Here is a 26,666-nt window from a genome sequence, read left to right as displayed (position 1 = left end):
TTACAGTGTTACCTGTCAAGGGGTGGGATATATTAGGCAGCAAGTGAACAGTCAGTTCTTGAATTTCATGTGTTGGAAGCAGGAAAAATGGGCAAGAGTAAGGATCTGAGCGACTTTGGCAAGGGACAAATTGTGATGGCTAGACAACTTGGTCAGATCATCTCCAAAACGGCAGGTCTTGTGAGGGGTTCCCAGGTTGCCGTGGTTAGTACCTACCAAAAGTGGTCCATGGAAGGACGACCGGTGAACTGGCGACAGGGTCATGGGCACCCAAGGCTGACTGATGCGTGTGGGGAGCGAAGGCTAGCCCGTCTGCTCCGATCCCACAGAAGAGCTACTTGCTGAAAACGTAATGCTGGCCATGATAGAAAGGTGTCAGAACACATAGTGCATTGCAGCTTGCTGCGTATGGGGCTGCGTAGCCGCAGACTGGCCAGAGTGCCCATCCTGACCCCTGTCCACCGCCGAAAGCGCCTACAATGGGCACGCAAGCGTAATAACTGGACCATGGAGCAATGGAAGGAGGTGACCTTGTCTGATGAATCATGTTTTCTTTAGTGCGTCGTTTACCTGGGGAAGAGATGGCAGCAGGATGCACCATGGGAAGAAGGCAGGCTGGCGGAGGCAGTGTGATGTTCTGGGCAATGTTCTGCTGGGAAACCTTGGGTCCTGGCATTTATGTGGATGTTACTTTGACACATACCATCTACCTAAAGATTGTTGCAGACCACGTACACCCCTTCATGGCAATGGTATTCCCTGATGGCAGTGGCCTCTTTCAACAGGATAATGTGCCCTGCCACACCGCAAAAATTGTTCAGGAATGGTTTGAGGAACATGACAAAGAGTTCAAGGTGTTGACTTGGCCTCCAAATTCCCCAGATCTGAATCCAATTGAGCATCTATGGCAGGTGTATTTAAAGTTCCAAGAGGTCCGGTCTCAACATTTTCTTCCCAGAAAAGGTCCAGACAACAACTGACATGGTGTCAGTAGTAGTCAGTATACTGTAGCTATGAAATGACATAAGGAATGCTTAATCAATTTTATGAAATGGTTATTATAAATTTACAAGTTGGCAGCAATAGTACTTAATGATTTTTTTTCTTTTACAAAGTCAAAACAGTTTCTTCAAAATTAGGCAAGGATTATGACATTGAGGCCCCAGAGATAAAGCCAAAATAGTGGGGTTTGGGGAATATTCTACCAAAATATTAAAATATTTCAATTAGTTCATCAATCGAGTGCACTTTGATATGAATATTAAAAGTACAAATCAACTGTTTGTTTTGAAGCTGAATGACAGCAGTCCAGTATTCGTGTTTGAATATTTTAGATACCTAAGGGGCATATCAGGCCTTATGGCTTTAGAAAGATACATTATGGGGATTCAGGGGTACCCCCCTAGAGAAAATGTGGAAAATGTAAAAGTCTGAATGGACCTTTTTATATTTTCCTCAAAGTTAAAATCTTCCAACAACAAACAATGTACATCACAATAGTAAAGCTTAAAATAATGTTAGCTAAAGTTAAGTAGGCCTATAAATGGAATATAAATATCAAATAATGGAAACATTCTCATGAGAACTCCACTACACTACTAGTAATATAACATTTCTGGTTGTTTTTCCTTGCCATCTATGCAAGAGATGATGACATCTTTGATTAATTTTCACAAAAGTAATCTGTTTGTGAAAGACTTTAAACATGCTGATCATAATTAAGGCAATTTAAGGCGAAAAAAAACATTTGTTTAAAGGCGCTCTGGAAGCACGTTGTTCTGTCACAAACCTGGTTTAGTTGAACGGTCAGATTCATTTCAGACACATGAAGATCACTTTGTTTCATTCTTGTTTTCTACAGTGTGTTTTAGCAAAAGATGCCAGTATCTATATTGTTGCTCACTGTATTTTTCTTCCATGATCTACTGTCATTAAAATAACCATGTCTGCAAATATTTGCATGGCACGCAAAAGGGTATAAATTAAGTGTATTCTGTAATACAGAAAAATATTCAAGGATACAGCACTGAAAGATCAGTGCTATCTATGCCCGAGCACTTGCATTGTACACAGCTTTGTTGTTATGTCGCGCTGATCATTTGAAGTGCAGAAATGGTGAGATGGGTCAGCTGATGTCATGTCTTGCGGTCCAGATGGAACCAAGCCGGGGTCCAGACCCAGACGGGTCCGCTAATTGGTGACCACCGATCTATGGGATGTGCTGGACCAACAAGTCAGATCAATGGAGGCCCCACCTCACAACTTACAAGACTTAAATGATCTGGTGCGATCGTCTTGGTGCCATATACCACAGGACACCTTCAGAGGTCTTGAGGAGTCCATGCCTCGACAGGTCAGAGCTGTTTTGATGGCAGGAGGGGGACCTACATGATATTAGGCAGGTGGTTTTAATGTTGTGGCTGATTGGTGTATAAATTTGCATATTAAATACACAGTTTTTGCAGCAACAGACTTTGATATCTTTAGACACAACAGACACATAAAAAAGCATTGTGTCTAGGCTGGTACAGTAATGATTAGCCTAGTGTGACAAATGGTGCATTACATTTTAATGAGACTACAAGGGACTCTGATTTGCATAATGGTGGGTTGAAGTGTTGGGATTGAAGTGTGGTGGGTATATTGTCAAGCTTGGAAACGATACAACGATATGCAAGTATTGCTTTCTTCTGTCTTTTAGTAGTTCATCCTGAGCCATAATTTTGTATGCAAACATGTCTCTTTGTAGTTGAACAGCTGTATAACTTTGAACAGTAGGTGTAGTCCACTTTTTCCTAGTGAAACAATATTCTACAATAAAAGTAGAAATGTTGGGTGAGATGGTGATTTTATCCATCGGGAATTGATTGGATTGTGTAAAATTGGTATTCCACAACTAAATGCAACAAGTGTACTTGCAAGTTTGCAGCCATTTGTGGAGAGGATGAAGATTTTGTCCTAGGAATTACTATGCCAGCTATTAGCAAGATTTACATACATTATTACATACAACAGTAGCCTAATACCAGCCTAAATATTTGCTTGTTGATTAACATTATTTTCATCAGCTGAAAAAGAAATGGCAGAACAAATAATTTGATGAAAGATTATGAAGACATTTTTTGCCTTTGTAATAATGTGCACCGATTAACTGAACACAGCAAGACCAGGAACGAGTGTAAATAAAGTAAATGAGGGCAATTTCTGTGCCACTAGCTCCACCGAATGGAGTTGCAAAAATAAATGTTTGTTTTCAAACCGCTTTCTGAATACGCCCCCCGTCTCAGTCAGTGCTCCTGTCTTGGTATGGACAGGTCACTCAAAACAAACAGAGGACTTATTTATAGCACCACAGACACTGTTTACAGTTATCTAGAAACTCAACCTATAAATGGCTTACTTACAGTTATCTCTGAATATTAAGCTGGGATAAGATAAAATATTTTAATACATAAAAAGTTACATAGTTCTGCTTAAAAGCAAAGTTGGTTCATGTAATTTAGTGTTGACCTGAATCAGGCCCTAAATGTGAAATGTACTGCAATGATAGACAAAGATTTACCTGTGTGTGTGTGTGTGTTCAGCCAAGTGAATGATTATTAGATCACATCACATTAAAGAAGCCACATCAACCCTGAAACGATTTTTAGAGTTTTTCAGTAGATAATTTTTATCATATATTTTTGTGTTTACACTCTGAAATGCCCCTTTAGACTGTTGTCTAATTGGATTAGCTACATTTCAGTGCATGAGGTATGATAATATACTCTCTGTTGATTTCTTTAAGGCTAAGGTTGACATGGGCCAATCCACTCCAGAGAGCCCCCAGAGATGCACCATTTGCCTACCCAGGGGTTTGCAATGTTGGTGCTTCCTTTACAAGTGCAAACCACAGTGAAATAAATGAGCTGTATCATTGAAAAATGGAACAAACATTACCCAGTCTACATATGTTTGCATGATATAAAAAGTCTGCTGAGCCAAGATCTGAGGATGGAGGAGTTATTAAAAAACAAGTTAGGGCTGCAACTAATGATTATTTTGATAATCGATTAATCTAACGGTTATTAGAACGATTATTCGACTATTCGGCGATTATTGCAATGATGAATCATTAGCTCTTAACCGATTATTCAGCTTGTGCCCTGACTTAAAAGATTGTACTAAACATACTCCCTAACAATAAAGAGGACAAAATATGCTTATATTCAAGAGCTATTCTCTAAAAGCAAGTCTAAATATATTATATGCTGCTTCTCAGGTGAATGCATCTTTTTTTTTTTTTAAAGGATTTTTAGATATTTTAAAACATTTGTATTTTTTATATTATATTCAACATTCTCAGATATTTTTTTTTTCTTCTGCAGTATTGCTGCTAAAGAAAATGTATGTTGTTTTAAAGGAGTTTTAAATATTTATATTGGAAAACAAGCCAAAACAAAAACAAATCAAAAACGTATTTTGTTGCAGTGTATAATGGGGTGAAGACTACCTCTCTCACCTTTCTGTTCACTTCAATCCATCTTTAACTCACAAAAAAACAAACTCTTTCTTATTAATAAAGCTGCCTATTGCCAATTTTCTTCACGATAGGAAATGCACAGTGTCTTATATTATGATTCAATAACTTGCGAGCCATCACGTTATAATCTAGCTGCATTAAGCGCGCGCGCTCGAGGGATGAGTGTCCCCGTGACAGAGTATGCCTCAGCTGGGTGCAGTTTCAATCTCTCCCCCTTAGATCGGGACATTCGCACAGTTCATAGAAGAGGTGCTGACCGCACAGAGAAATGCTAGTTTTGGAGTTTGTAGTTATTTACATGATCTGCTTTCGTATATTTGAACTTTAATAAAGCTATAATGCATTAAATATAACTGCATTTAAGATGTAACACCGGAGTGTTTCCTTTAAAGACGTTTGACATGCAAGTTTTTCTTCAGCGGAGTGGAGCGGAGTGGAGGTATTCCACAACGAGAGTGCTTCTGTATTGACTAATTTTGTATTTTTGCATTATAATCCCTCATACTTTGATCTACATCACCTGAAGCTGTTTGGAAAATTTAGAATGCATCTGGACTGTGAGCTGTGTAATTCTTCCTCTCCTCAGTCAGGCGTGAACTGCAGTGCTGCTCTTGCGCATCATCATTAGAGTTTAATGTGATCTCATGTCATGTTAAATGAGATCAAACGACTATTCGACAACGGAAATTTTTGTCGACAATTATTATTGTCGACGTTGTCGATAGCATCGACTAACCATTTCAGCCCTAATACAAGTAGATTTTGTGTTAAATACATAGATTATGATGATGTAGCCTATTACAACCTTTCCTGGTACAGAGCATTCCTCCAGTGAGATTTAGTTTGTAATTTTTTTTATCTATTTACCCAGGCTTTTATCAGGGCACATTTGACATCAGCACAACTAAAGAGGATGAAAACTACTAAGGCAGTGCGTTTTTGCACAATGTACCAATCTTTCTTTTGTAGGTCACACTGAGGACCAGCAGAGGAGAGCTAGACAGGCAGTGAAAGTGTCAATCAGTCGGATCCTCCAGTCATCACAAGAGTCGGGCTGTGCCATTTCTCATCACTTGATGTAACAGATATCTCATATTGTATTTTTGCGCCACAGATTGTAATGATGTGTGGCCATTTGTGTGGTGTCACACTCATGAGAAATCACAGAAATTCACATTGGGGAAGACTTGTTTCTGTAAAACTTTGAACTTCAGAATTAATTATTTTGGATTTACTCATTTTTTTTTCCTGTAGATGAGTATAGAGGCTTTGGGGTAACTTATATTACCAGCCATGCAAATATGTAAAGGGAAGATTGGAGCTGGGTAAATAATGTGGAAATGGTGGTCTGAGTAGGCATAATCAGATTCGGAAGACTTGGTGGAGGCACACTGTCGTGTGATGAGGCAAGTAATTTTTATTAATAAGAAAACAACGTTGGCAGGCTTGGCCACAACAGCCACTGAGGATGACACAACCAAGGATTGTACTACAGAACCATTTATCTTGATCTGAACCCAGCTAATGCCCAGCTAAGTTATTATTTGGGATTTTTTTTTTAATCAATAAAGATGCTTCAAAGATTGCATCAGTCATGACATGAGTTTCTTTATACTGACTGTGGGGTTGGGGGCATGGCCATGTGTCTGTCTGTGGGAGAGAGGGAGTGGTGTGGCTCTTCAAACTGGTTGGCGTAATTTCTAACAGTTTATTGTTACAGTGATAGTGGAGAGAGACCTCAAAAAGCAGCCAAGATATGCCAGAGAGGAGAGAGAGCGACACGGGAGTGCAGCGTGACGTGTTCTGAGAGTTTATGAAGAGTTTATGTTATTAAGAGGCTATTTTGAAAGTTTATGTTCAGAGAGTGTTCTTCACTTTGAGTGAAGAGCCCAAGAGACCAAGAGTGTGCAGTGTGAAAAGGAGACAGAAAATAAAGTCTTACTTGAACTGCCTCATTGTTTCCCGACTCCTCATGTGTCCGAACTTACAAATATATCACACCGGTGTCAAAACCCGGGATTCTTGGAAGGAGCTACATCGTCATGGAGTCTTCACCACTGGGCAAAGTGATCCAGACCCTCGCCAGCATCCAGTGGAACCAACATCAAGCCCTCATCGAGCTGTGGCTGGAGTAGGAGCAGTGTTTTCAACTCCTTCTCCAGGACCAAGCGGAAGACCGGCAGGCATTTTGGGGGGGGGGTGCTGTACATTAGCCGTAAACTCACTTTGAGGGAAACAAAGTACAGCACCATTGAGAAGGTGTGTCTGGCGATCAAGTGGGCCATCCTTACCCTCTGCTACTACCTGCTGTGGCAGGCCTTCACCCTCCGTTCAGATTACGCCCCACTTCAGTGGCTCTACCGCATGAAGGATACCAATGTGCGGATCACCCGTTGGTACCTGGCACTTCAGCCATTCAAATTTGAGGTGATCCACAGACTGGGGGCGCAGATGGCTGTGGCTGACTTTCTCTCTAGAATGGGGGGGAGTTGGCAGGCCAGATTTTGCCCTGGCTTGAGTTGGGCGATGGGGGTATGTGGGGATGGGGACGTGGAAGTGTGTCTGTTTTCGGGAGAAAGGGAGTGGTGTGGCTCGTCAAGCTGTTTGTCATAATTTCAAACAGCTCTTTCTTGTTACAGTGATAGCGGAGAGAGACCTTAAAAAGCAGCCAAGACACACAAGAGAGGAGCGAGAGTGACACGAGAGTACGGCGTGACGTGTTCTGAGAGTATATGAAGTTTGTTATTAAGAGGCTGTTTTGAGAGTTTATGTTCAGAGAGTGTTTTTCGTTTTGAGTGAAGAGACCAAGAGTGTGCAGTGTGAAAAGGAGACAGAAAATAAAGTCTTACTTGAACTGCCTCATTGTTTCCCGACTCTTGTGTCCGAACATGCAAACATATCACACTGACATTTGCTCATTTACTACTATAAGTACACAGTGGGGGTTCAGAAGCTTTAGCCTGATTTCGGCAGAATTCACTATTCTGAATCGAAAAGACAATTGATTCATGTAGATCCAAATGTTTTATTCCATGATAAGTTGAAGGGTGGTTCGCATTGATTTCAGATTGTCCTCTGTAATATTCAGTCTCATTACCAAAACCAAATATGGATTTATACTTGTAAGTATTTATAAGTAGCCCTGTTCATTACTACATCGGTCAACACATGCAACATGCACACAAAATCCCTTTTGTTGGTCATCAGAGGTTGCATTGATAAGAGTGTGCCTTTGTAATGAGAGATGTATTGTAATTTTGTCCCACTTTAATAAGATATTTAGGGAAATTCAGTGCAAATGTCAGCCTCATGTTAAAATGTTGTAGTTTTATACCAATATTGCATGCCTTGACTTGGTCTATTGTGTGCCTGACTACAGCAGTGTGCTGTAGTTAAAACAACGTAGTAGTAACAACATAACTTTAAGCTGGAGATTTTATGGGAGGTCACCTACAGTTAAGTTCAAAGCAAATATTAGCCTAAATAAGCAAATACCACCAGGGCCTAATAATGTTTCAGGGTGTCTTTCTCATTTATTTAATTGTTTACCACAGGAGTGTTTGTAAAGTATAGAACATAAAAAAAGAACTAAAAAAGTGCTTAAGTTGATTGAATGGCTTTCATTGGTAATGCTTGTAATGGGAAAATGTATTTGTCAATAAAAGACTGACCCTTGTGTGACATCATGTAGCCTAGATCAAACTGTGAAATTTATAAGCACATAATTTTCCTGTCATTGCAAATTTTTTTTTTGCACACTCTCAGAGGTAACTGCGCACGTCGGGGTGCACACTTCACAGTTGTTCGTGAAGATGGTTGTTCACCCATACAGATCTGTGATGTTATTTACCCTTTTATTGACCATGGTGGGATGAATGAATAATGAATGAATAGCTACCCATAGGACAAATGACCACCAGTACTCTTGGGAGGAACATATTACGGGTTGCCCAAGGATACGGTGTTAAACAACATTAAAAAAAAATTCTGACTAATGCAGAAAGGACAGTTATGAATAAATAAGTACCATGCATGTAAGGTTTGACGAAAGATTTCACTTTGCAGAAGTTTGTGATCGTAGTTCTTATTGGAAAACATCCAATTGGACATTCACATAGTAGTTGCAAAAGTTCAAATATTTAACTGCATCCAAATCTCAAAGACAATCCAGCACCCGCAGACTTTCAGACAACAGCAAACCCCCATGCAACTCTCCATTGGAAATTAATGATCCGGTCTGTTGTCTGTTGTTTGCAAGGAATGAATGAGTAAGCAGCTTAACTGAAACATTTGACTCTCATGACACTGGTCAACCCTGAAGATCCATACTATGCATAGAATATTGAAGATGTGTAGCTGATAGCTATATTTTGTCCTCTCCAGAAGTCATGCCTGTTCCAGACCAGCCTGCTGCTGCAGAGAAGGCCATGCTCAGCCCAGGGCTGAATGCTTCTAATGGAGATGGAGCTGAAACAGAGACCACCTCTGCCATTCTGGCCTCGGTCAAAGAGCAGGTAAGATCTCTGATAACCACTGTAACTCTCTGAGCACATTGTAGACAGAAAGCCATATAAAGGGTTTTACTTGTGCTGTGGAATTCGAATTATTTGCGGTATTGTCCATGACTTATCAGGAGACAGCAGCTATTTGTCCTGTTAACTCTGGTGCTGGACGTTACTCTTTCTGAGAAACAAAAAGTAAAGGCAGATGTTAGTTGCACACTGGTGCAATTAATGGTATATGCTATTTACACCCCAGTGCAAATAGTGGCAGATATTATTTGCACCTCAACCCGGGTGCAAATAATGGTAGATACTAACTGCACCCTGGTGCAAATTGTGTCAGATATGATATGCACCCACATTTAAATACTAACATAGAGTATGGGCATCACTGCAGTGTGTTTATTTAGTGTCCCACAGACACACTACATTAACCGCTACTTCTAAACCTAACCTTAACCTTACTTTAGAAAAAATAACCTTGATTTTACTACAGTAACCATAGTTTCACCATGGTATTTTTTTTTTTATACATTTACAGTAACCACAAAATTAACCATGGTTACTATATTACCACCATATTACTGTACTGACACCATGGTTAATTGCATTAAAACTATGGTTTCTGCCAAACATGGTTACTAGAGTATTAGTAATAGAGTGATGCAATCTACAAGTGATGCTGAGCCACGGGAGGGAATGAGTGCGATCGACAGACCCCGCCTCCTGATCAAACTCTTCTCTGCACTCCTCGACATTCACTGTGTCCAAACCACTGTGATGAAATCAACATTCATATTGTTTTTTATCTATTATTTTAAGTAGTTTTAACAGAAACATAAAGTGTAGAAACAGGAAATCGGATGGGAAAAAGAGTGGGACAAAACACGGATTCGAACAGCGGTCGCTAGGAAAACAGCACACATTCACACAATGTCTTTACTCCCCATGCCACTGCAGTGACATCTTTTGTTTAGCTTGCCATATATTTCTATGGTTCCACCACCAGACTATTGGGGTGCAAGCAGCTGCACTGTGTGGCAGATTCTCTTTACAAATAGACACTCTGTAAATTAAAAGGAGAGTGTTAAAAGCAAGAAAGGTTATTCTGTATTACTGTGAGTGGTCAAATGGTACCTGAGTAGTATTAACTGTAAAGTGAACAGCATAAAAGATGAACAAGTACCTTTATCATATGTTGTTATTACAATGAATTTTAATGGAGGTTTAAAACAAACAAACAAACAAACAAGGCTACATGTTTTAGCATAAATGTGAAGATAGATTTCTTAGTTTCTAAATCACTTAAAGTGAGTTCACATGTATGACTTACTTTCTTCTTAGGAACACAGAAGCAGATGTTTGGTAAAATTTTCAGTCTCAATTCAATTCCATTGTATGAAAAAAAGATGCAATGAATTGGAATGGTGCCTGATGCTTAACATTATGCCTAACATCCCCTTTTGTGTTCCATGTAGGGAAAGAAAGTCATACAGGTTTGGAACAACATGGAAGTGAGTTATCCCTTTAAATGGAATATACAGTATAGATATAAAATTAAAAAATGTACGTTCAGGCTTTGAATGCCCAGAGGGTTATTGAGTTAAAGCCCAGGTGTGACATTTAAAGATCAGACGCTAAAAGGTGCAGAAAAACCTGAAATATTTAGAAGGACATTAGGTGTGAGAAAGAAAGCTGGAGGAAAATGACTGTAGTGTGAAAAGATGAATGTTAGACGGAGGAAATGTTCCTGAGGACAAAATCCAGTGCAGCAGCAATGAATGCATATTGAGAGACGGAGGGGAAATCAGGAAAATGCCATAAAGTCAGAGCCTGTGGAACTATTACACCAAGGGAATGTGTCATGGTAATGATTTAATTGACACCACAGTATGCAACATATAATAGTGTGTAATTTGTATTTGATTACATTCTTCATGTTTGCCAAAACCCAGCACAGCAGTAAAAGGCCACCTGTGTTTTACTCAATGATGGATTTAGTTCACAGTCATTAGGAGGCAGCCATTCCCCGCCACACCTGGAACAGCCAATAAGATTGTGCAGGTGGCACTTTGGCCCAATTCTTCTTCTTCTTATTCACAATGGTCTCTCACTGAGTTGCATGGAGTTATGGCATTGACTCTCTCATCAGTATATTAAGGGAGCTTTAAAATGTTGATAGCTTAATGTGGAGCTTTAATAAGAGGAACATTAAAATCAGGGGGTGCTGAGACAGCATATCCACCAGAACTGAGCATCTGTGTAGCGCAGTGTTAGGGTTCCTTGGTAGTTTTGATTAATAAACCTGTTTATGTCTGCGAGACATTCACTATGAGAAAGCTTTGTAAATTAATGGTAGTAATGTGTAGAGATTCTCCTCCTGCTGTCCAGCTTCAAAGAGCACAATTATGCTTGTAAAACATCCCTGTACAATTTGTAGTTACTTACCATGACCACTTTGTTACTTCTATAGTAGTTCAAAAGCATTCTATGTTAAATTTATGTTAAAGGGTAGGTTTATTTTTAAAATTACATTTCTGCATAGCCACATAGCTTAAAGTCTTCACAAAAATTTTTTTTTTACATTTTCACTGATAATACCCAGGAAAACAAGACACAGTTCATTGAAAATAAATTGACCTTTGATGTCAACTTGTCCATCACCCCCACACTGCGCTCATCACAACCCCCAAAACAACCATAAATAGCAAAAAATTGTTTTGACCAACAAATATTATAATTGAGAAATTGTAGGTATTTATGACATTTAAAACACGTGACAACCTGTGCCAATAAAAATGTGACAACATGCCCTGGCCTGAAATATAACTTTGTCCTAAAAATACATTTAAAAGTTTCGGTAAAAATCTGCCTTCATAATATAGTTATAGTTCTATCAGGAAGACTTGCAGACTTGAGTGAAATTTAAAATGACATTTATTTGACGAATATAAAACAGAAATATAATGTCTCTCTTTGGTGTAATTCCCGTCTGGCGGTCTGAAGAAGTTGTACTCAGAACCGTCATATCCTGCCGGAGATAGGAGGCAGGGGTGAGGAGCCTAACCCGGTGAAGGACGGGACTCAACTTGTGGTGGTGGAGGTTGCCATGTTAGCACACTGAAACAGCAATGTCATTACACTGTATAAAGCAATGGCTTACATGTGATTGGCTAGGAGTTACCTAGCTAATGGTACGATGATGTGCAGCTGCTATTCTTCCCTCTAGAACTTTGCTGCGCTTACATTTATAGTTAATATAGTACTGCTGTCTTAATATATGCCAGTGTAGGATTATCCACGAACGAAGCCATCAAATTAACACAACACCATATTCCACAGATCAGAGAGAGCTCCCACCAAGCCATTAGAGAGTCATAAAACGAATCCATGGCACCTAAATTGCTGAAGGAGACTGTCTCTACCATTCCTGCTTAATCTCAGACTAGGGTTTGTATGACAGAGCTAACCCATATGGACAACCCTTCTTTGTTCCACAAACTTAAACCCTCTGTAAGACCAAATGGCCAAGTGTAGACCTTGTAAGTAAGACCTTGTGACCTTAAATGCATAAATCCGCGGCCATATCAGGAAATGTAGACTCGTGAAGGAATCCATGAATGTTGTACTTTCACTGAGTCAACCCTGTGAAATGTACAGAAAGCATTTAGATCCACAATGTACACAATACCTAGCCTTGCTGGCTAATTCTGAAAATTACTTTGACCTGTGATTACTTTCATAACTGACAAATTAATGATTATAGCCGATGTACCTTTTAAAAGGTGTAGTTATTTGTAATCACTTCTAACTAACAAATAAATGATTAGAATCTTTAAATCTTGTACTATTCAAGGCTTCACCTGTTAAAATACCCCGACAATCAGGTTTCTCATAATGTGTAATGTATTATCCATGTTGTAAAACCAATGAATTAACCAGTATGATTGGTAATCAGGGATTTTAATGTTTTGTTACTTACACGTGTAATTTTTATGAAAGTGTCACATTTAGTATGTAAATGCTTGCTTGTTTATGTAGAGAATGTTGATGACAAATAATGTCATGTCTCTTGCAAAGCTTTCAAGATATAAAAGTTTGATTAGACATTCACTATTTTTGAGCAGGAATTTTGCACACAAATGATCGTAAATCAACTCTGAAAAGGACAGACCAGTCGACCATGTGACTCTGAAAAGTAATTTCTGATTGGCTCAGGACACCTTTTGGAGTGCGGCCAATTTCAGTTCAAATGTTTCCAAAACAGGAAGAATGTGTTTCTTCTCTCTTCTTCTGCTCTCTTGGAATCCTCTCTTGGAACCGTCGTTTGGTCTTCTCTCTTCGGCTCTCTTGTTTCTTCCTAATCCTCCGTGCCATGTAGAGTCCAAGGAAAACTTGGGACACAAAAGTCCCGAGGAAGCCTCTCACTCTCTGCTCTACGGTTCAGACATCCAACGGGAGTCAAGAGTCCTCCTTGCAGAAGGCCTTGCTTCATCCAGACAATAAATATCCGATCATAACAGAAGTCCAAAACATCGATGGAACAAACTTTCTACAAAGAGCCAAAGAACCAAGCAACACAAATAACGCAATGCAAGTAAACGCAATGACACGCAAGTACATCTCCAGACTTTTGCTCAAAGTGCAGGTGTATTAGTTAAATACTTTGGGTAATCCGATTGCAAATCGATGTAGACTCAAAGAAGGATAAATGGTTCTTAAGGCATTGTCACCAGGCTCCATAAAGTTCAATTTCTCTGTATTGATCATATATTTCACATTCTGTCACTACTCACCAACCTGTTTCATGTTTTGTGTTAGATTAGTTTATGTTTAGAATAGCAATAAAGTTTGAATGTATTCAAAGATAATTTGACTGTGGTATATTCTGATAAATAATCTCATCCCTGTTTTTAAAAGATTTCGCTTCAAAGCTATACCTATATATGTGTAATATTATTTTCAGTAAGCCATGAGAATAATATTACTCCAATAAGAGAATTAATCATAATTCCCTTATTAAAGCTAATTCCTTACAATAGAAATTGTGAGCGGATACAACGAGACATTGTATTACGATTTTAATGGTGGAGAATTTTATTCAGACAAATAATCTAGTTATTTGTCATTTATCTAACTGATAATGGTTGTCGAACGCGACTAATTCCATCATAAATTTCCTTACATAATAATGTAGAATAAGAACAGTTTAATTGAATTCCTAGCTCACACATACTGTTTTCCTTACATATAATGGTGGTAGAATGTGGCCAAGATTCGTAAACAAATTAATACATTATTTACATATAAATTCGCTACACCTGTGTGGTTTGATTATGTTCGCTTCTTTACCTGAGAGCTATAACAAAAAATAATATGGTAGTGGACATTTTTTTTTTGGAGAGTAGAATTCACACAAAAAAAATATACAAATTTATGAAGGTTTTGAACTAGTTGTTTGAAACTGTGATGAATTGATAATCAACGTTGGGAATGGCAGCACTTGCAACACATACACACATCATCCATGCTACATTTCCATCTCCCGCTGTTTGAGCTATCGGAGAAATGGGTGCACATGTGATTCCGATAGCGCATGAACATTAAAATTATTACATCCCACCGCTGCCACCAAATGTGATGCAGTAGGTTTTTGTGAATCCACCTCTGTCACAAAACTGGTTCAAAACTGGGCCCACTAGGACCTACTGGGAGATGTGCTAATGTTCGTAAAAACAAATGATGGCTCAACCCACAGAAGCACGTAAGTGCAAGGTGATATTTATTCACAGTGCGTCAAGAGAAGCAGCAGAATCCATTTGTGAGGTAAACCTACTGCATCACAGAAACCAACATACAAAATCACTGCTAGAGAAAGCTCAAATTTGCGCAATGGACTTTTGACTCCAAATCTTATCGTTACTGAGATTTAGCCCTCGTGACAACTTCCCTGTGTGGCAGCTAGCCTCAGTCTCCCCTGTTGTATGTTATATTTGCATTTATTTACACAATTATGTCATCATACTCAAAGTCCTTTATTTGCGTGTCTGTTGTGGGCCATTCCAAATAAACAAATTTTGTCTAGTGAAGTGGACTTCTCCAGATTTCTCCTGCTGAGTGTGTATGGATCAATGAAGACTGTAGAGACCCTGTAAATTGGAAAACAGCTTCTGTTTCATTCAGTGGGCCTTCAAAGTTTCCATAGTCCTGGAATTTTTTTCTTTGCACAAACACACAGTTTGATAAGCTACAGCAGCCCCAGCCACACAAGCCTTGACTCCATAAATCAGCAAATTAAAAAAAGCCTCCTCTATAAACTTGTATAAAGTGTATTTTGCGCTCATGGCCAAGAATACACCCACATATCTTGATGTGTTTTCATGAATTGATTCAGCAGAATGCTTCCACTGACATTTAAGCTCAGATGAGAGAAAGACTTGAAATAATACAGCACATTGAAACATTAATTGTACTGTGAAGTCAAGTCCACTTGCGTATTGTGAAAATGTATTAATTTTAAGCTTTCCACTGAAAATATTGCTGTATTCTGATCACATAAGCAATTAAGGCATTATATCTGCAGACTTGAGATTTCATTGTGAGGATGTGAGGGTTATTTCTTGCAATTTCAGACAAGTACTGGCTGTGTGTATACCTCATTATGCCAAACTTCATTCATTCATACAGCACATGTTTGGCCTTCACATATGAGCAGATCATAAAGCCTTTCATGTTGAATTTTCTTATTTGGATAGAAAAGAAGTATCAGAGAAGTGTGCTTAATAGAAAAGCTATTATTAATCCTATATCATAACCCAAGTCCTCATATAGGTGCTATTTACGTCTTCGCATGGCTTGCTGAATGTGAAGAATTCTCCTTGTTACTAGAAATCCTGCGGTGGTGGATATAAATCACTGATGAGATCTTTGGCACGCTGTTATGACCTCCATCAGCCCCAGTCCTCTCCGAATCCCCCACCACCACCCAGAATAGCTCTCAGCCATCTCCTGCATGTCCCACCACTCATGCAAGTCGAGCAGGGGCCTGTGGGATTATACCCAATAGCAATCACCATAAACACCACCATCATCATAATCACCTTCCTCATCACCGCACACATCAAAATGGTAATGCACTTCAACGGCGGATTGCTGATTCTGTGTGTTCTTGAATAAACCCTGTTATGCATTCTCTTAGAGCATGGATCCTTCTCCTGAAGAGCCACTTTCCTGCAGAGTTTAGTTCTAACTCTAATTAAACACATCTGAACCATTAATCAAGCGCTGCATCTGAATTTCCTTACTTTCAGAGTAAAATCTGATGAAGAACTTGCTTCTCGACTGTTAGTAAAGTATGATTTTTAGGTATGCAAGTGTGTAGTACAAATATGTTCCCAGACACAGATTTCCAAAATGTACAGCCTGGTCTTATGAACATTACTTGACCGTGGCAACTTTTTTGCAAAAACAAATTTACGTGCTTCATTACACGTTTGGCTGCAGTTTCCCAGTGAAATATCCAGTTGGGGGCACCAAAAGTGAGTGAAATGGTGTGTAATCAGATGAGGTTTTAAGGTGAATATTAGATGGAGGTTTTAGTTAATAAAATGTACCTCCCTAATCTAAAATTTTAACCTACAATCCCATTCTCTCTCCCGAGGCGTCAAATACTGCTACTTGTGCAAGAGCTCAGTGCGTCAATGTAGAGATGCCATTCTGGCGTCTGTTTCGAACGCAGTCTAAAAAGGAGGTGTCACTGTCAATCTTTGGATAGTGTGTTTAACCACAAAATGTTTTATTATACTTATAAATATATTCGTGTGGTTACATTACACGATCATATAGAATATTTTAGATCCCCCTAACCCAGCCCTATTCCTGAACCTAACCAATTATCAACAATATAAAACATGAAAATGTTTAATATTGTTGATAATAGGTTAGGTTCAGGAATGGGGTTGGGTTCGTTTAATAACAATAATTTAAATTTACATTACACTATTTTATAGATATTTTTTATAAATGATACAGAAGCACTATAATAATATTCCAAACCATACAATAGCATTGTGTGAGGAACAGAGTTAAACCAAAGATTTTAATCGCTGAAAATTTCCCCCCTCCGTGAAGGCAGCGCCATCCAATACTAGTCACACATCTCATTCAAAAGATACATCCGAACTTGAGCTCATCGTAATCGGTCACAAAACATGGGAGAGCCAGTGGTGTTTGACATCGCTGACGCCTTCTCGTGGCGGCAATTTTTGAATGTGTTACAACGAGTCGAGAATGGGATGTGTTACGACGGATGCCGGGGGACACCGATTGTGGAATAAAAGCTTACATTTGGGTCTGTTCTTCACACAAATCAGAAGACATGGAATACACCTAGAACTGAACAGGTCATTTCAGCAGAGCAGAATGTGTACAGAAAACAATGGATTAAACATTAACCACTGTGAACTAATAAATGTTGCTGATTAAACATTACCATTGTGAATAAACGTGGCTGATCTCAAACATAATGAAAAGCATACCCCAACATGTCAGAATGACAAAATTGTACCCCAACATATACAGTTGAAGTCAGAAGTTTACATACACCTTAGCCAAATACATTTAAACTCAGTTAGGTTAGGATCACTATTTTATTTTAAGAATGTGAAATTTCAGAATAATAGTAGAGAGAATGATTTATTTCAGCTTTTATTCATCACATTCCCAGTGAGTCAGAAGTTTACATGCATTCTGTTAGTGTTTGGTATCATTGCCTTTAAATTGTTTAACTGGGGTCAAATGTTTTGGGTAGCCTTCCACAAACTTCTCACAATAAGTTGCTGGAATTTTGGCCCATTTCTCCAGACAGAACTGAGTCAGGTTTATAGGCCTCCTTACTCGCATGCACTTTTTCAGTTATGCCCACAAATTTTCTATCAGATTGAGGTCAGGGCTTTGTGATGGCCACTTCAGTTCCTTGAGTTTGTTGTCCTTAAACCATTTTGCCACAACTTTGGAGGTATGCATGGGGTCATAGTCCATTTGGAAGACCCATTTGCGAATGAGCTTTAACTTCCTGGCTGATGTCTTTAGATGTTGCTTCAATATATCCACATAATTTCCTTCCTCGTGATGCCATCTATTCTGTGATGTGCACCAGTTCCTCCTGCAGCAAAGCTCCCCCACAACATGTTGCTGCCACCCCCATGCTTCATGGTTGGGATGGTGTTCTTCGGCTTCACCCTTTTTCCTCCAAACATATGGATGGCCATTATGGCCAAACAGTTCAATTTTTGTTTCATCAGACCAGAGGACATTTCTCCAAAAAGTAAGATCTTTGTCCTATGTGGACTTGCAAACTGTAGTCTGGGTTTTTATGGCAGTTTTGGAGAAGTGGCTTCTTCCTTGCTTAGCAGCCTTTCAGGTTATGTTGATATAAGACTCGTTTTACTGTGGATATATATACTTGTCTACTTGTTTCCTCCAGCATCTTCACAAGGTCCTTTGCTGATGTTCTGGGATTTTTTAGCACTTTTCGCACCAAACTACGTTCATCTCTAGGAGACAGAATGCGTCTCCTTCCTGAGTGGTATGATGGCTGCATGGCCCCATGGTGTTTATACTTGCAAACTATTGTTTGAACAGATGAACGTGGTACCTTCAGGCATTTGGAAATTGCTCCCAAGGATGAACCAGACTTGTGGAGGTCCACAATTTTTTTCTGAGGTCTTGGCTGATTTCTTTTTATTTTCCCATGATGTCAAGCAAAGAGGCACTGAGTTTGAAGGTAGGCCTTAAAATACATCCACAGGTACACCTCCAATTGACTCCAATTATCCTATCAGAAGCTAACTGGCTAATTGCCTAAAGGCTTGACATCATTTTCTGGAATTTTCGAAGCTGCTTAAAGGCACAGTTAACTTCGTGTATGTAAAATTCTGATCCACTGGAATTGTGATTGTTTAACTTTTAATTGACTATCTGTCTGTAAACAATTGTTGGAAAAATTACTCCTGTCATGCACAAGGTAGATGTCCTAAGCGACTTGCCAAAATTATAGTTTCCTAATATGAAATCTGTGGAGTGGTTAAACAAATTTGTTTAATGACTTCAACCTAAGTGTATGTAAACTTCTGACTTCAACTGTAATTTTACAATGATAAAAATGTGATGCCCTTCACGTCAGTTTTTGACGCCGAACATTTCTCATTGAAAGCAATGTGCTTGCGGGGTGCGTCAGAAACTGATGCCAAAGGCTGCTTTTGGCAAAAATCAGTTGATGTGCTGGGCTGTTGCACAAGCATCAGTATTTGATACCTCCAGATTGAGAATGGGGTGCAACCTAAACCAAACCAATATTCATCTAAAATAAAAAAAGTTACACATCCTTACCCTAAACCAACAGCTGACAACTCATAAACCTAACCGATAGAGTCCAAAAACAAAATACGAAATGAAAAACACATTTTCTGAAGCAACCACATCATTCCGTGTCACTTCTATGACATTCTCGTCTCACGTGTCAGCTTGGGTGCTTAAATGGTTTCGAACCCCGGTCTTCCGAGTTCAAAGTCCAACCCTATATAAGGTGAGCTACCACTTAAGCTGATCGCTTAGAAATAAGTGTGTAAATGTAAGAGAGTCTGTAATACAAGCATTTAAAGTTTTTCAGATTATAGTTTAGAGTAAAAATGTTTAAATGTCATAACAGTGTATGAGGAATAGTGTGAAAAATAAGTGTTTATAAAGTCATGTTGTAGTGCCTCTAGTGTTCATTTCACCAGGAAACTGCTGCAAAACATAGAACGCGGCACTTAAAAGTCAGTGTGCAAAAATGTAGTTATAGTAACATTCTATGAGACTACGTTGATGGTAGGGGAAGATTAATTCATATACATCATGATGGCGCCGCAGATGGCTGCCTCGGTGTGGAGAGCTCCTATTGTTTTGTTGTTTTTGTTTGTTTGTCCTGTGTTTTGTAATATTTTTCCAGTCAGTTTTACCAGAGACGAACTGCTGAACATTCGACAGCATATACCAGACAATCTTTTCCCGGTTTTTGAATATTCAGACGTTTTGCTGGACATTTTAGTTGGAGGCGCGGCTGTGTTGTTCAAGAGACGCAGGAGAGGGAGATGAGCAGGCACGCCGGTCAAGCTCCGTCGGTGCGGCTTTCGAACAGCGCTGCCGAGTATTCAATTTGCAAATCTCTGCTCTCTTCCTAACAGAACGGACAAACTACATCTCCTCACCCGCACAAACAAGGACTTTTCAACCTTGCCTTGCCTTGTGCTTCACAGAAACCTGGCTGAGTGAAGCCATTCCGGACAGCGCATTACATCTGCCGGGCTTTCAGCTGTTTAGTGCGGATTGCATCGTGGAGCTAATGGGGAAAATGAGAGGCTGTGGAACATGCTTTTACATCAATGAAAGTTGGTGTGCAGATGTAACAACGTTAAAGAAGATGTGTTGTCCTAATTTGGAAGTGCTCGTTATTAACTAAGCCTTTCTACTCACCGCAGGAGTTTTCCTCGTTTATTCTGGTGAGTGTTTACATCACACCAAACGTGTGTTTGAATGCCGCGCTGCAACGGCTGGCTGCCCAAATCACAGACATGGAACAACAATACCTGGACTCAGTTATTATTATTCTTGGGGATTTTAACAAAGCAAACCTCACACATGAACTGCCCAAATACAGACAGCACATTACATGCCCCACCAGAGACAGAAATATACTGGATCACTGCTACACAACAATAAAGGATGCATATCGCTCTGTCCCTAGAGCAGCTTTGGGACTCTCTGATCACTGTCTGGTTCATCTTCTTCCAAACTACAGACAGAAATTAAAATCTGCTATGCCTGTAGTAAAGACTGTAAAGAGATGGACCAATGAAGCAGAGCTGGAACTACAAGCCTGCTTTGACTGCACTGATTGAAGTGTTTTTGAGGCTGCAGACACCAATCTGGACGAGCTCACAGATACCGTTACATCATATATCATTTTCTGTGAGAATATGTGCATGCCTACTAGGACTTATTTAATGTTTAACAACGACAAACCATGGTTTACAGCAGAACTCAGGCAGCTTCGACAGGCCAAAGAGGATGCTTACAGAGGTGGGTATAAAGTCTTGTACAATCAGGCCAGGAACACACTGAATAAGGAAATCAGAGTGGCTAAAAGTAATAACTCTGAGAAGCTGAAAAACAAGTTTTCAGCTAACGACCCTGCATCAGTGTGGAGTGGCATGAAACAACTTACGAATTACAGGACTCCTACCCCCAACCCTGTGGTGGACCAACAACTGGCTGATGACCTGAATGTGTTCTACTGTAGATTTGAAAGGCCCAATCTCACACCCCACACCTGCCCTGACCTTCACTTCACACAAAAACCAACACCTCCTGCAACCCCCCTCCTCCCCCCTCCTGCTACTCAACATGCACTTAAGATCTGTGAAGATGTTGTGTGCCGTGTCTTTCGAAAATAAAAGATAAGGAAAGCACAGGGCCCAGATGGCATTTCACCTGCATGTCTTTGATCATGTGTTAACCAGCTGGCCCCCATCTTCACACTGATTTTCAATAGATCACTGGAGCAGTGTGAAGTTCCCTGCTGTTTCAAATGCTCAATCATCATTCCTGTCCCAAAGAAACCAAAAATCACAGGACTTAATGACTACAGACCTGTCGCCCTGATGTCTGTGGTCATGAAGTCATTTGAAGGACATCACTGTACCCTTTCTAGATCCCCTTCAGTTTGCTTTTCGAGGAAACAGGTCTGTGGATGATGCAGTCAACGTGGGATTGCATCATATCCTGCAACATCTGGACAGACCAGGGACATATGCAAGGATCCTTTTTGTGGACTTCAGTTCGGCTTTCAACACCATCATCCCAGCTACACTCCAGAATAAATTACACCAACTGTCTGTTCCCACGTCTATCTGTCAGTGGATTACCAGCTTTCTGACGGACAGGCAGCAGCTTGTGAGACAGGGGAAATTCACTTCCAGCACCTGTACAATCAGCACTGGTGCCCCCCAGGGATGTGTGCTCTCCCCACTACTCTTCTCCCTCTACCCCAATGATTGCATTGCCAAGGACCCCTCTGTCAAGCTCCTGAAGTTTGCAGACGACACCACTGTCATCGGCCTCATCCGAGATGACAATGAGTCTGCATACAGAAGGGAGGTTAAACAGCTGGCTGTCTGGTGCAGTCAAAACAACCTTGAGCTGAACACGCTCAAAATGGTGGAGGTAATTGTGGACTTCAGGAGGAACACCCCAACACTGTCCCCCCTCACCATTCTAAACAGCACTGTGGCAGCAGGAGTCATTCAGGTTCCCGGGCACTACCATCTCACAGGACCTGAAGTGGGAGACCCACATTGATGTTGACATTGCGAAAAAGGCCCAGCAGAGGTTGTACTTCCTTTGCCAGCTGAGGAAGTTCAACCTGCCACAGGTGCTGCTGATAGAGTTCTACTCAGCAGTAATTGAGTCTGTTCTCTGCACTTCTATAACTGTCTGGTTTGGTTCAGCTACAAAATCGGATATCAGAAGACTACAAAAGACAGTTCAGACTGCTGAGAGGATTATTGGTTGTCCCCAAATCAAATCACTTTTATTGTCACACAACGACATACACAAGTGCAATAGTGTGTGAAATTCTTGGGTGCAGTTCTGAGCAACATAGTAATCGTGACAGTGATGAGACACATACCAATTTACAATAAACATCAGATTTACGCAACACAATTTAAAATCTAATATACACATAATTACACAACACAAGATACAAATATAAATGTACAGTATACAATACACACAATATAGAATACACATTATACAATAAAAATAGTATATATAGTATAAATAAAATGTACAGTAGTTTGTATTGTACTGTATTGACATTCAGGCTGTCGGTTGATTGTAAGTTGCCAGTGTGTTGTTAGGAGAGAATATAATTTATGACAGTCCGGTGTGAGATATATGAGTAATAAAGTGCAGTGCTGATGTATTTTGATCATGGGAGATCAAGAGTTCAAAAGTCTGATTGCTTGGGGGAAGAAGCTGTCATGTAGTTGGCTGGTGCAGGTCCTGATGCTGCGATACCGGCTGCCTGATGGTAGCAGTGAGAACAGCCCATGGCCCGGGTGGCTGGAGTCTCTGATGATCCTCCGAGCTTTTTTCACACACCGCCTGGTATATATGTCCTGAAGGGAGGGAAGCTCACCTCCAATGAGGTGTCCGGCAGTTCGCGCCACCCTTTGCAGGGCTTTGCGGTTGTGGGCGGTGCTATTGCCGTACCAGGCGGAGATGCAGCCAGTCAGGATGCTCTCTACAGTGCTGGTGTAGAACCGTGTGAGGATGTGGTGGTTCATTCCAAACTTCCTCAGCCATCTCAGGAAGAAGAGGCGCTGATGAGCCTTCTTCACAACAGCCTCAGTGTGGACGGACCATGTGAGTTCCTCAGTGATGTGGACACCCAGGAACTTGAAGCTGCTGACTCTCTCCACTGGTGCTCCATTGATGGTGATGGGACTGTGTTCTCTGTCTCTTCTCCTGAAGTCCACCACAAGCTCCTTTGTCTTACTGACATTGAGGGAGAGGTTGTGCTCCTGACACCATAGTGTCAGAGTGTGCACCTCCTCTCTGTAGGCTGATTCATCATTGTCAGTGATCAGACCTACCACCGTCGTATCATCAGCAAACTTAATGATGGCACTGGAGCTATGTGTTGCCACACAGTCATGTGTGTGCAGGGAATATAGGAGTGGGCTGAGAACACAGCCCTGTGGGGCTCCAGTGTTGAGGGTCAGTGATGAGGAGATGTTGCTGCCCATTCTAACCACCTGGCATCTGATTGACAGGAAGTCCAGGATCCAGCTGCACAGTGAGCTGTTTAAGCCAAGAGCCCGGAGTTTCTCATCAAGCTTGGAGGGCACTATGGTGTTGAATGCTGAGCTGTAGTCTACAAACAGCATTCTCACATAAGTGTTCTTTTTTCCAGGTGGGAGAGAGCAGTGTGTATTGTAGATGCAATGGCATCATCGGTGGAGAGGTTTTTGCGGTAAGCAAACTGCAATGGGTCCAGTGATGGAGGCAGCACAGAGCAGAAATAATCTCTGATTAGTCTCTCAAAGCATTTGCTGATGATGGGGGTCAGAGCAACAGGACACCAGTCATTTAAGCAAGTGATTTTGGATTGCTTTGGAACAGGCACAATGGTGGACATTTTAAAGCATGTGGGGACTACAGACAAAGAGATAGAAAGGTTGAAAATGTCTGTAAAAACACCAGCCAGTTGGTTTGCGCACACTCTGATGATGCGGCCCGGAATGCCGTCTGGACCCACGGCTTTGTGGATATTCACCTGTCGGAAGGATCAGGTTAAAACCGCTACAGAGACGGAGAGTGAACTAACCTCTGTAGCTTCGGCCGCGAGAGCTCTCTCAGCGAGGGCGGTATTATTTCCCTCGAAACGAGCATAAAAAGTATTTAGCTCATCCGGGAGAGAGGCAGCGGTGTTCATGGTGGAGTTTTTATTCCCTTTAAAGTCCGCGATGATATTAATTCCCTGGCACATGCTTCTAGAGATGGTGGTGTTAAACTGTCCTTCAATCTTGTTCCTGTACTGGCATTTTGCTGTTCTGATAGTTCTTCGGAGGGCATAACTGGCTTGTTTATGCTTCTCCGCATTCCTGGAATTAAAAGCGGAGGTCCGCGCATCAAGTGCCGCGCGAACATCACTATTAATCCAAGGTTTCTGGTTCGGGTAGATCCGTATTGTTTTGCTCAGAACAACGTCCTCAACGCACTTTCTGATGAAACACGTTACGCTATCAGCGTAAAGCTCGATGTCATCATCAGAGGCGGACTGGAACATCTCCCAGTCCACGTGATCAAAACAGTCTTACAGCGTAGAGTCTGATTGGTCCAACCAGCACTGGATCTTTCTGAGGGTGGGTGCTTCCTGTTTCAGTTTCTGCCTGTAAGCAGGCAGAAGCAGAATGGAAGAGTGGTCCGATTTGCCAAATGGTGGGCGGGGAGGAATTTGTAGCCGTCCCTGAAGGGAGAGTAGCAATGATCCAAAACCCGGTCCCCTCGTGTGTTAAAACTAATTTGTTGGTGGTATTTTGATGCGAATGATTTGAGATTGGCTTTGTTAAATCCCCGGTCACAATGAACGTGGCCTCAGGGTGCCTGGTTTCCTATTTGCTTATAATCCTGTACAGTTCCTTGAGTGCCCAGTCTGTGTCGGCTTGTGGCGGGATGTACACAGCAGTGATAATGACCGCTGTGAATTCAAAACTGTGTTATATTTTAGCATCTTCAAAGTAGTCACCCTTTGCCTAGAATTTGCAGACATGTACTCTTGACATTTTCTCAATCAACTTCTTGAGGTATCACCCTGGGATGCTTTTTAAACAGTATTGAAGGAGTTCCCATCTATGTTGGGCACTTATTGGCTGCTTTTCTTTATTATTTGGTCCAAGTCGTCAATTTCAAAAACTTTTTTTTTTTTTTAATTAAATTTTAGTTATATAATGAAATAAATTAATATGGTGGCACAATTATATTTTTGTCTACAAAACAAATTTCAAACATAGCATACAACTTCAGTTCAAAAGATTTTTAAGATCATGAGAAACATTTCAGTCAAGTGTCTCAAAACTTTTGACCGGTAGTGTATGTGTGTATATATTATCTATTGTGTATTCTATATATACTTTTTTCTTTTCAATATTTATTTATTTTTTATTCAATTTTAAATTTTTTTTTTTAAAAGTCTTGTTGCTGTTTTGTATTGTTGTGTACTGGAAGCTCCTGTCACCAAGACAAATTCCTTGTATGTGTAAGTATACTTGGCATTAAAGCTCATTCTGATTCTGATGAGCAGAGTGCTACCTAATTGGTCAGTAACATGTTTAGGTTAAATTACAATTTCACTGACAAATTAGGGATCACATTCCTCATGAATATAAATGACTCCCTGCCATCCTTTCAGAAATTCGCCTTCTGGACACACTACATCCACCATGTTGGCATTGTCCATTGAAAAAAACTGACTTAGTAGCTATAGGCTTGCATTCAGCCAATTTGATTTTACCAACTTTTTGAATCTGATGGATACTCAGATCAAGTGGCTATATGGGATAGCAACGTGTTAACCTTTTACACACTTCAGAATCTCACTGGATGCAGTACATCATCTGGGACCATACTATTCACCTGCTGTTTCATGAATACTGTGGACCTCTTACTCATTCGACGTACTGCGTATTTTGCATACTTTATAGTTGGGAGGTATGCATATCAATGAGTAGCCCTGTCTTAGAGCATCTAACCCATAAAGGACCTGCTGCATTGCTAAAATACATGGCTTGGTGGCTTCCTGTTATCTGTATTACCAATGCCTTTCAACGCTGGCATTTGTGTCAGGACTGCCTATATCAGATGAGAAGATCGCTATTTTCTGTGAAGATGAAGGAGAGCTCATAAATATTATTGTAATGCAAATGGCCATCCATCTTGTGTGTTTTCTTTGAAGTGTGTGTGATCTCTACAGGAGGCGGCAGTTATGTGTCCCAGTCAAGTTGCCCCTGTTAGGTGGGGCAACTTGATGAAGCCAT

At 40.4% G+C, this 26,666-nt stretch overlaps 1 protein-coding gene across 2 annotated transcripts in view; it reads left to right on the top strand.

Annotated features, from left to right (window-relative positions):
- The window catches only part of LOC127434765 (catenin delta-2-like), a 426,842-nt gene that overhangs the window by 50,505 nt on the left and 349,671 nt on the right, over positions 1 to 26,666 (top strand). For both annotated transcript variants that reach the window (XM_051687724.1, XM_051687723.1), the window contains exon 2: positions 8,906 to 9,036. In XM_051687724.1, coding sequence (XP_051543684.1) covers positions 8,911 to 9,036 — 126 coding nt within the window. In that variant the 5' untranslated portion in view covers positions 8,906 to 8,910. The remainder of the gene's footprint in view (positions 1 to 8,905; positions 9,037 to 26,666) is intronic.

Source organism: Myxocyprinus asiaticus, chromosome 44 (assembly GCF_019703515.2).
Source record: "Myxocyprinus asiaticus isolate MX2 ecotype Aquarium Trade chromosome 44, UBuf_Myxa_2, whole genome shotgun sequence".
NCBI lineage: Eukaryota > Metazoa > Chordata > Actinopteri > Cypriniformes > Catostomidae > Myxocyprinus > Myxocyprinus asiaticus.
Note: the sequence above shows the minus strand (reverse complement) of the source record. Positions and strands in the feature narration are given on the sequence as shown.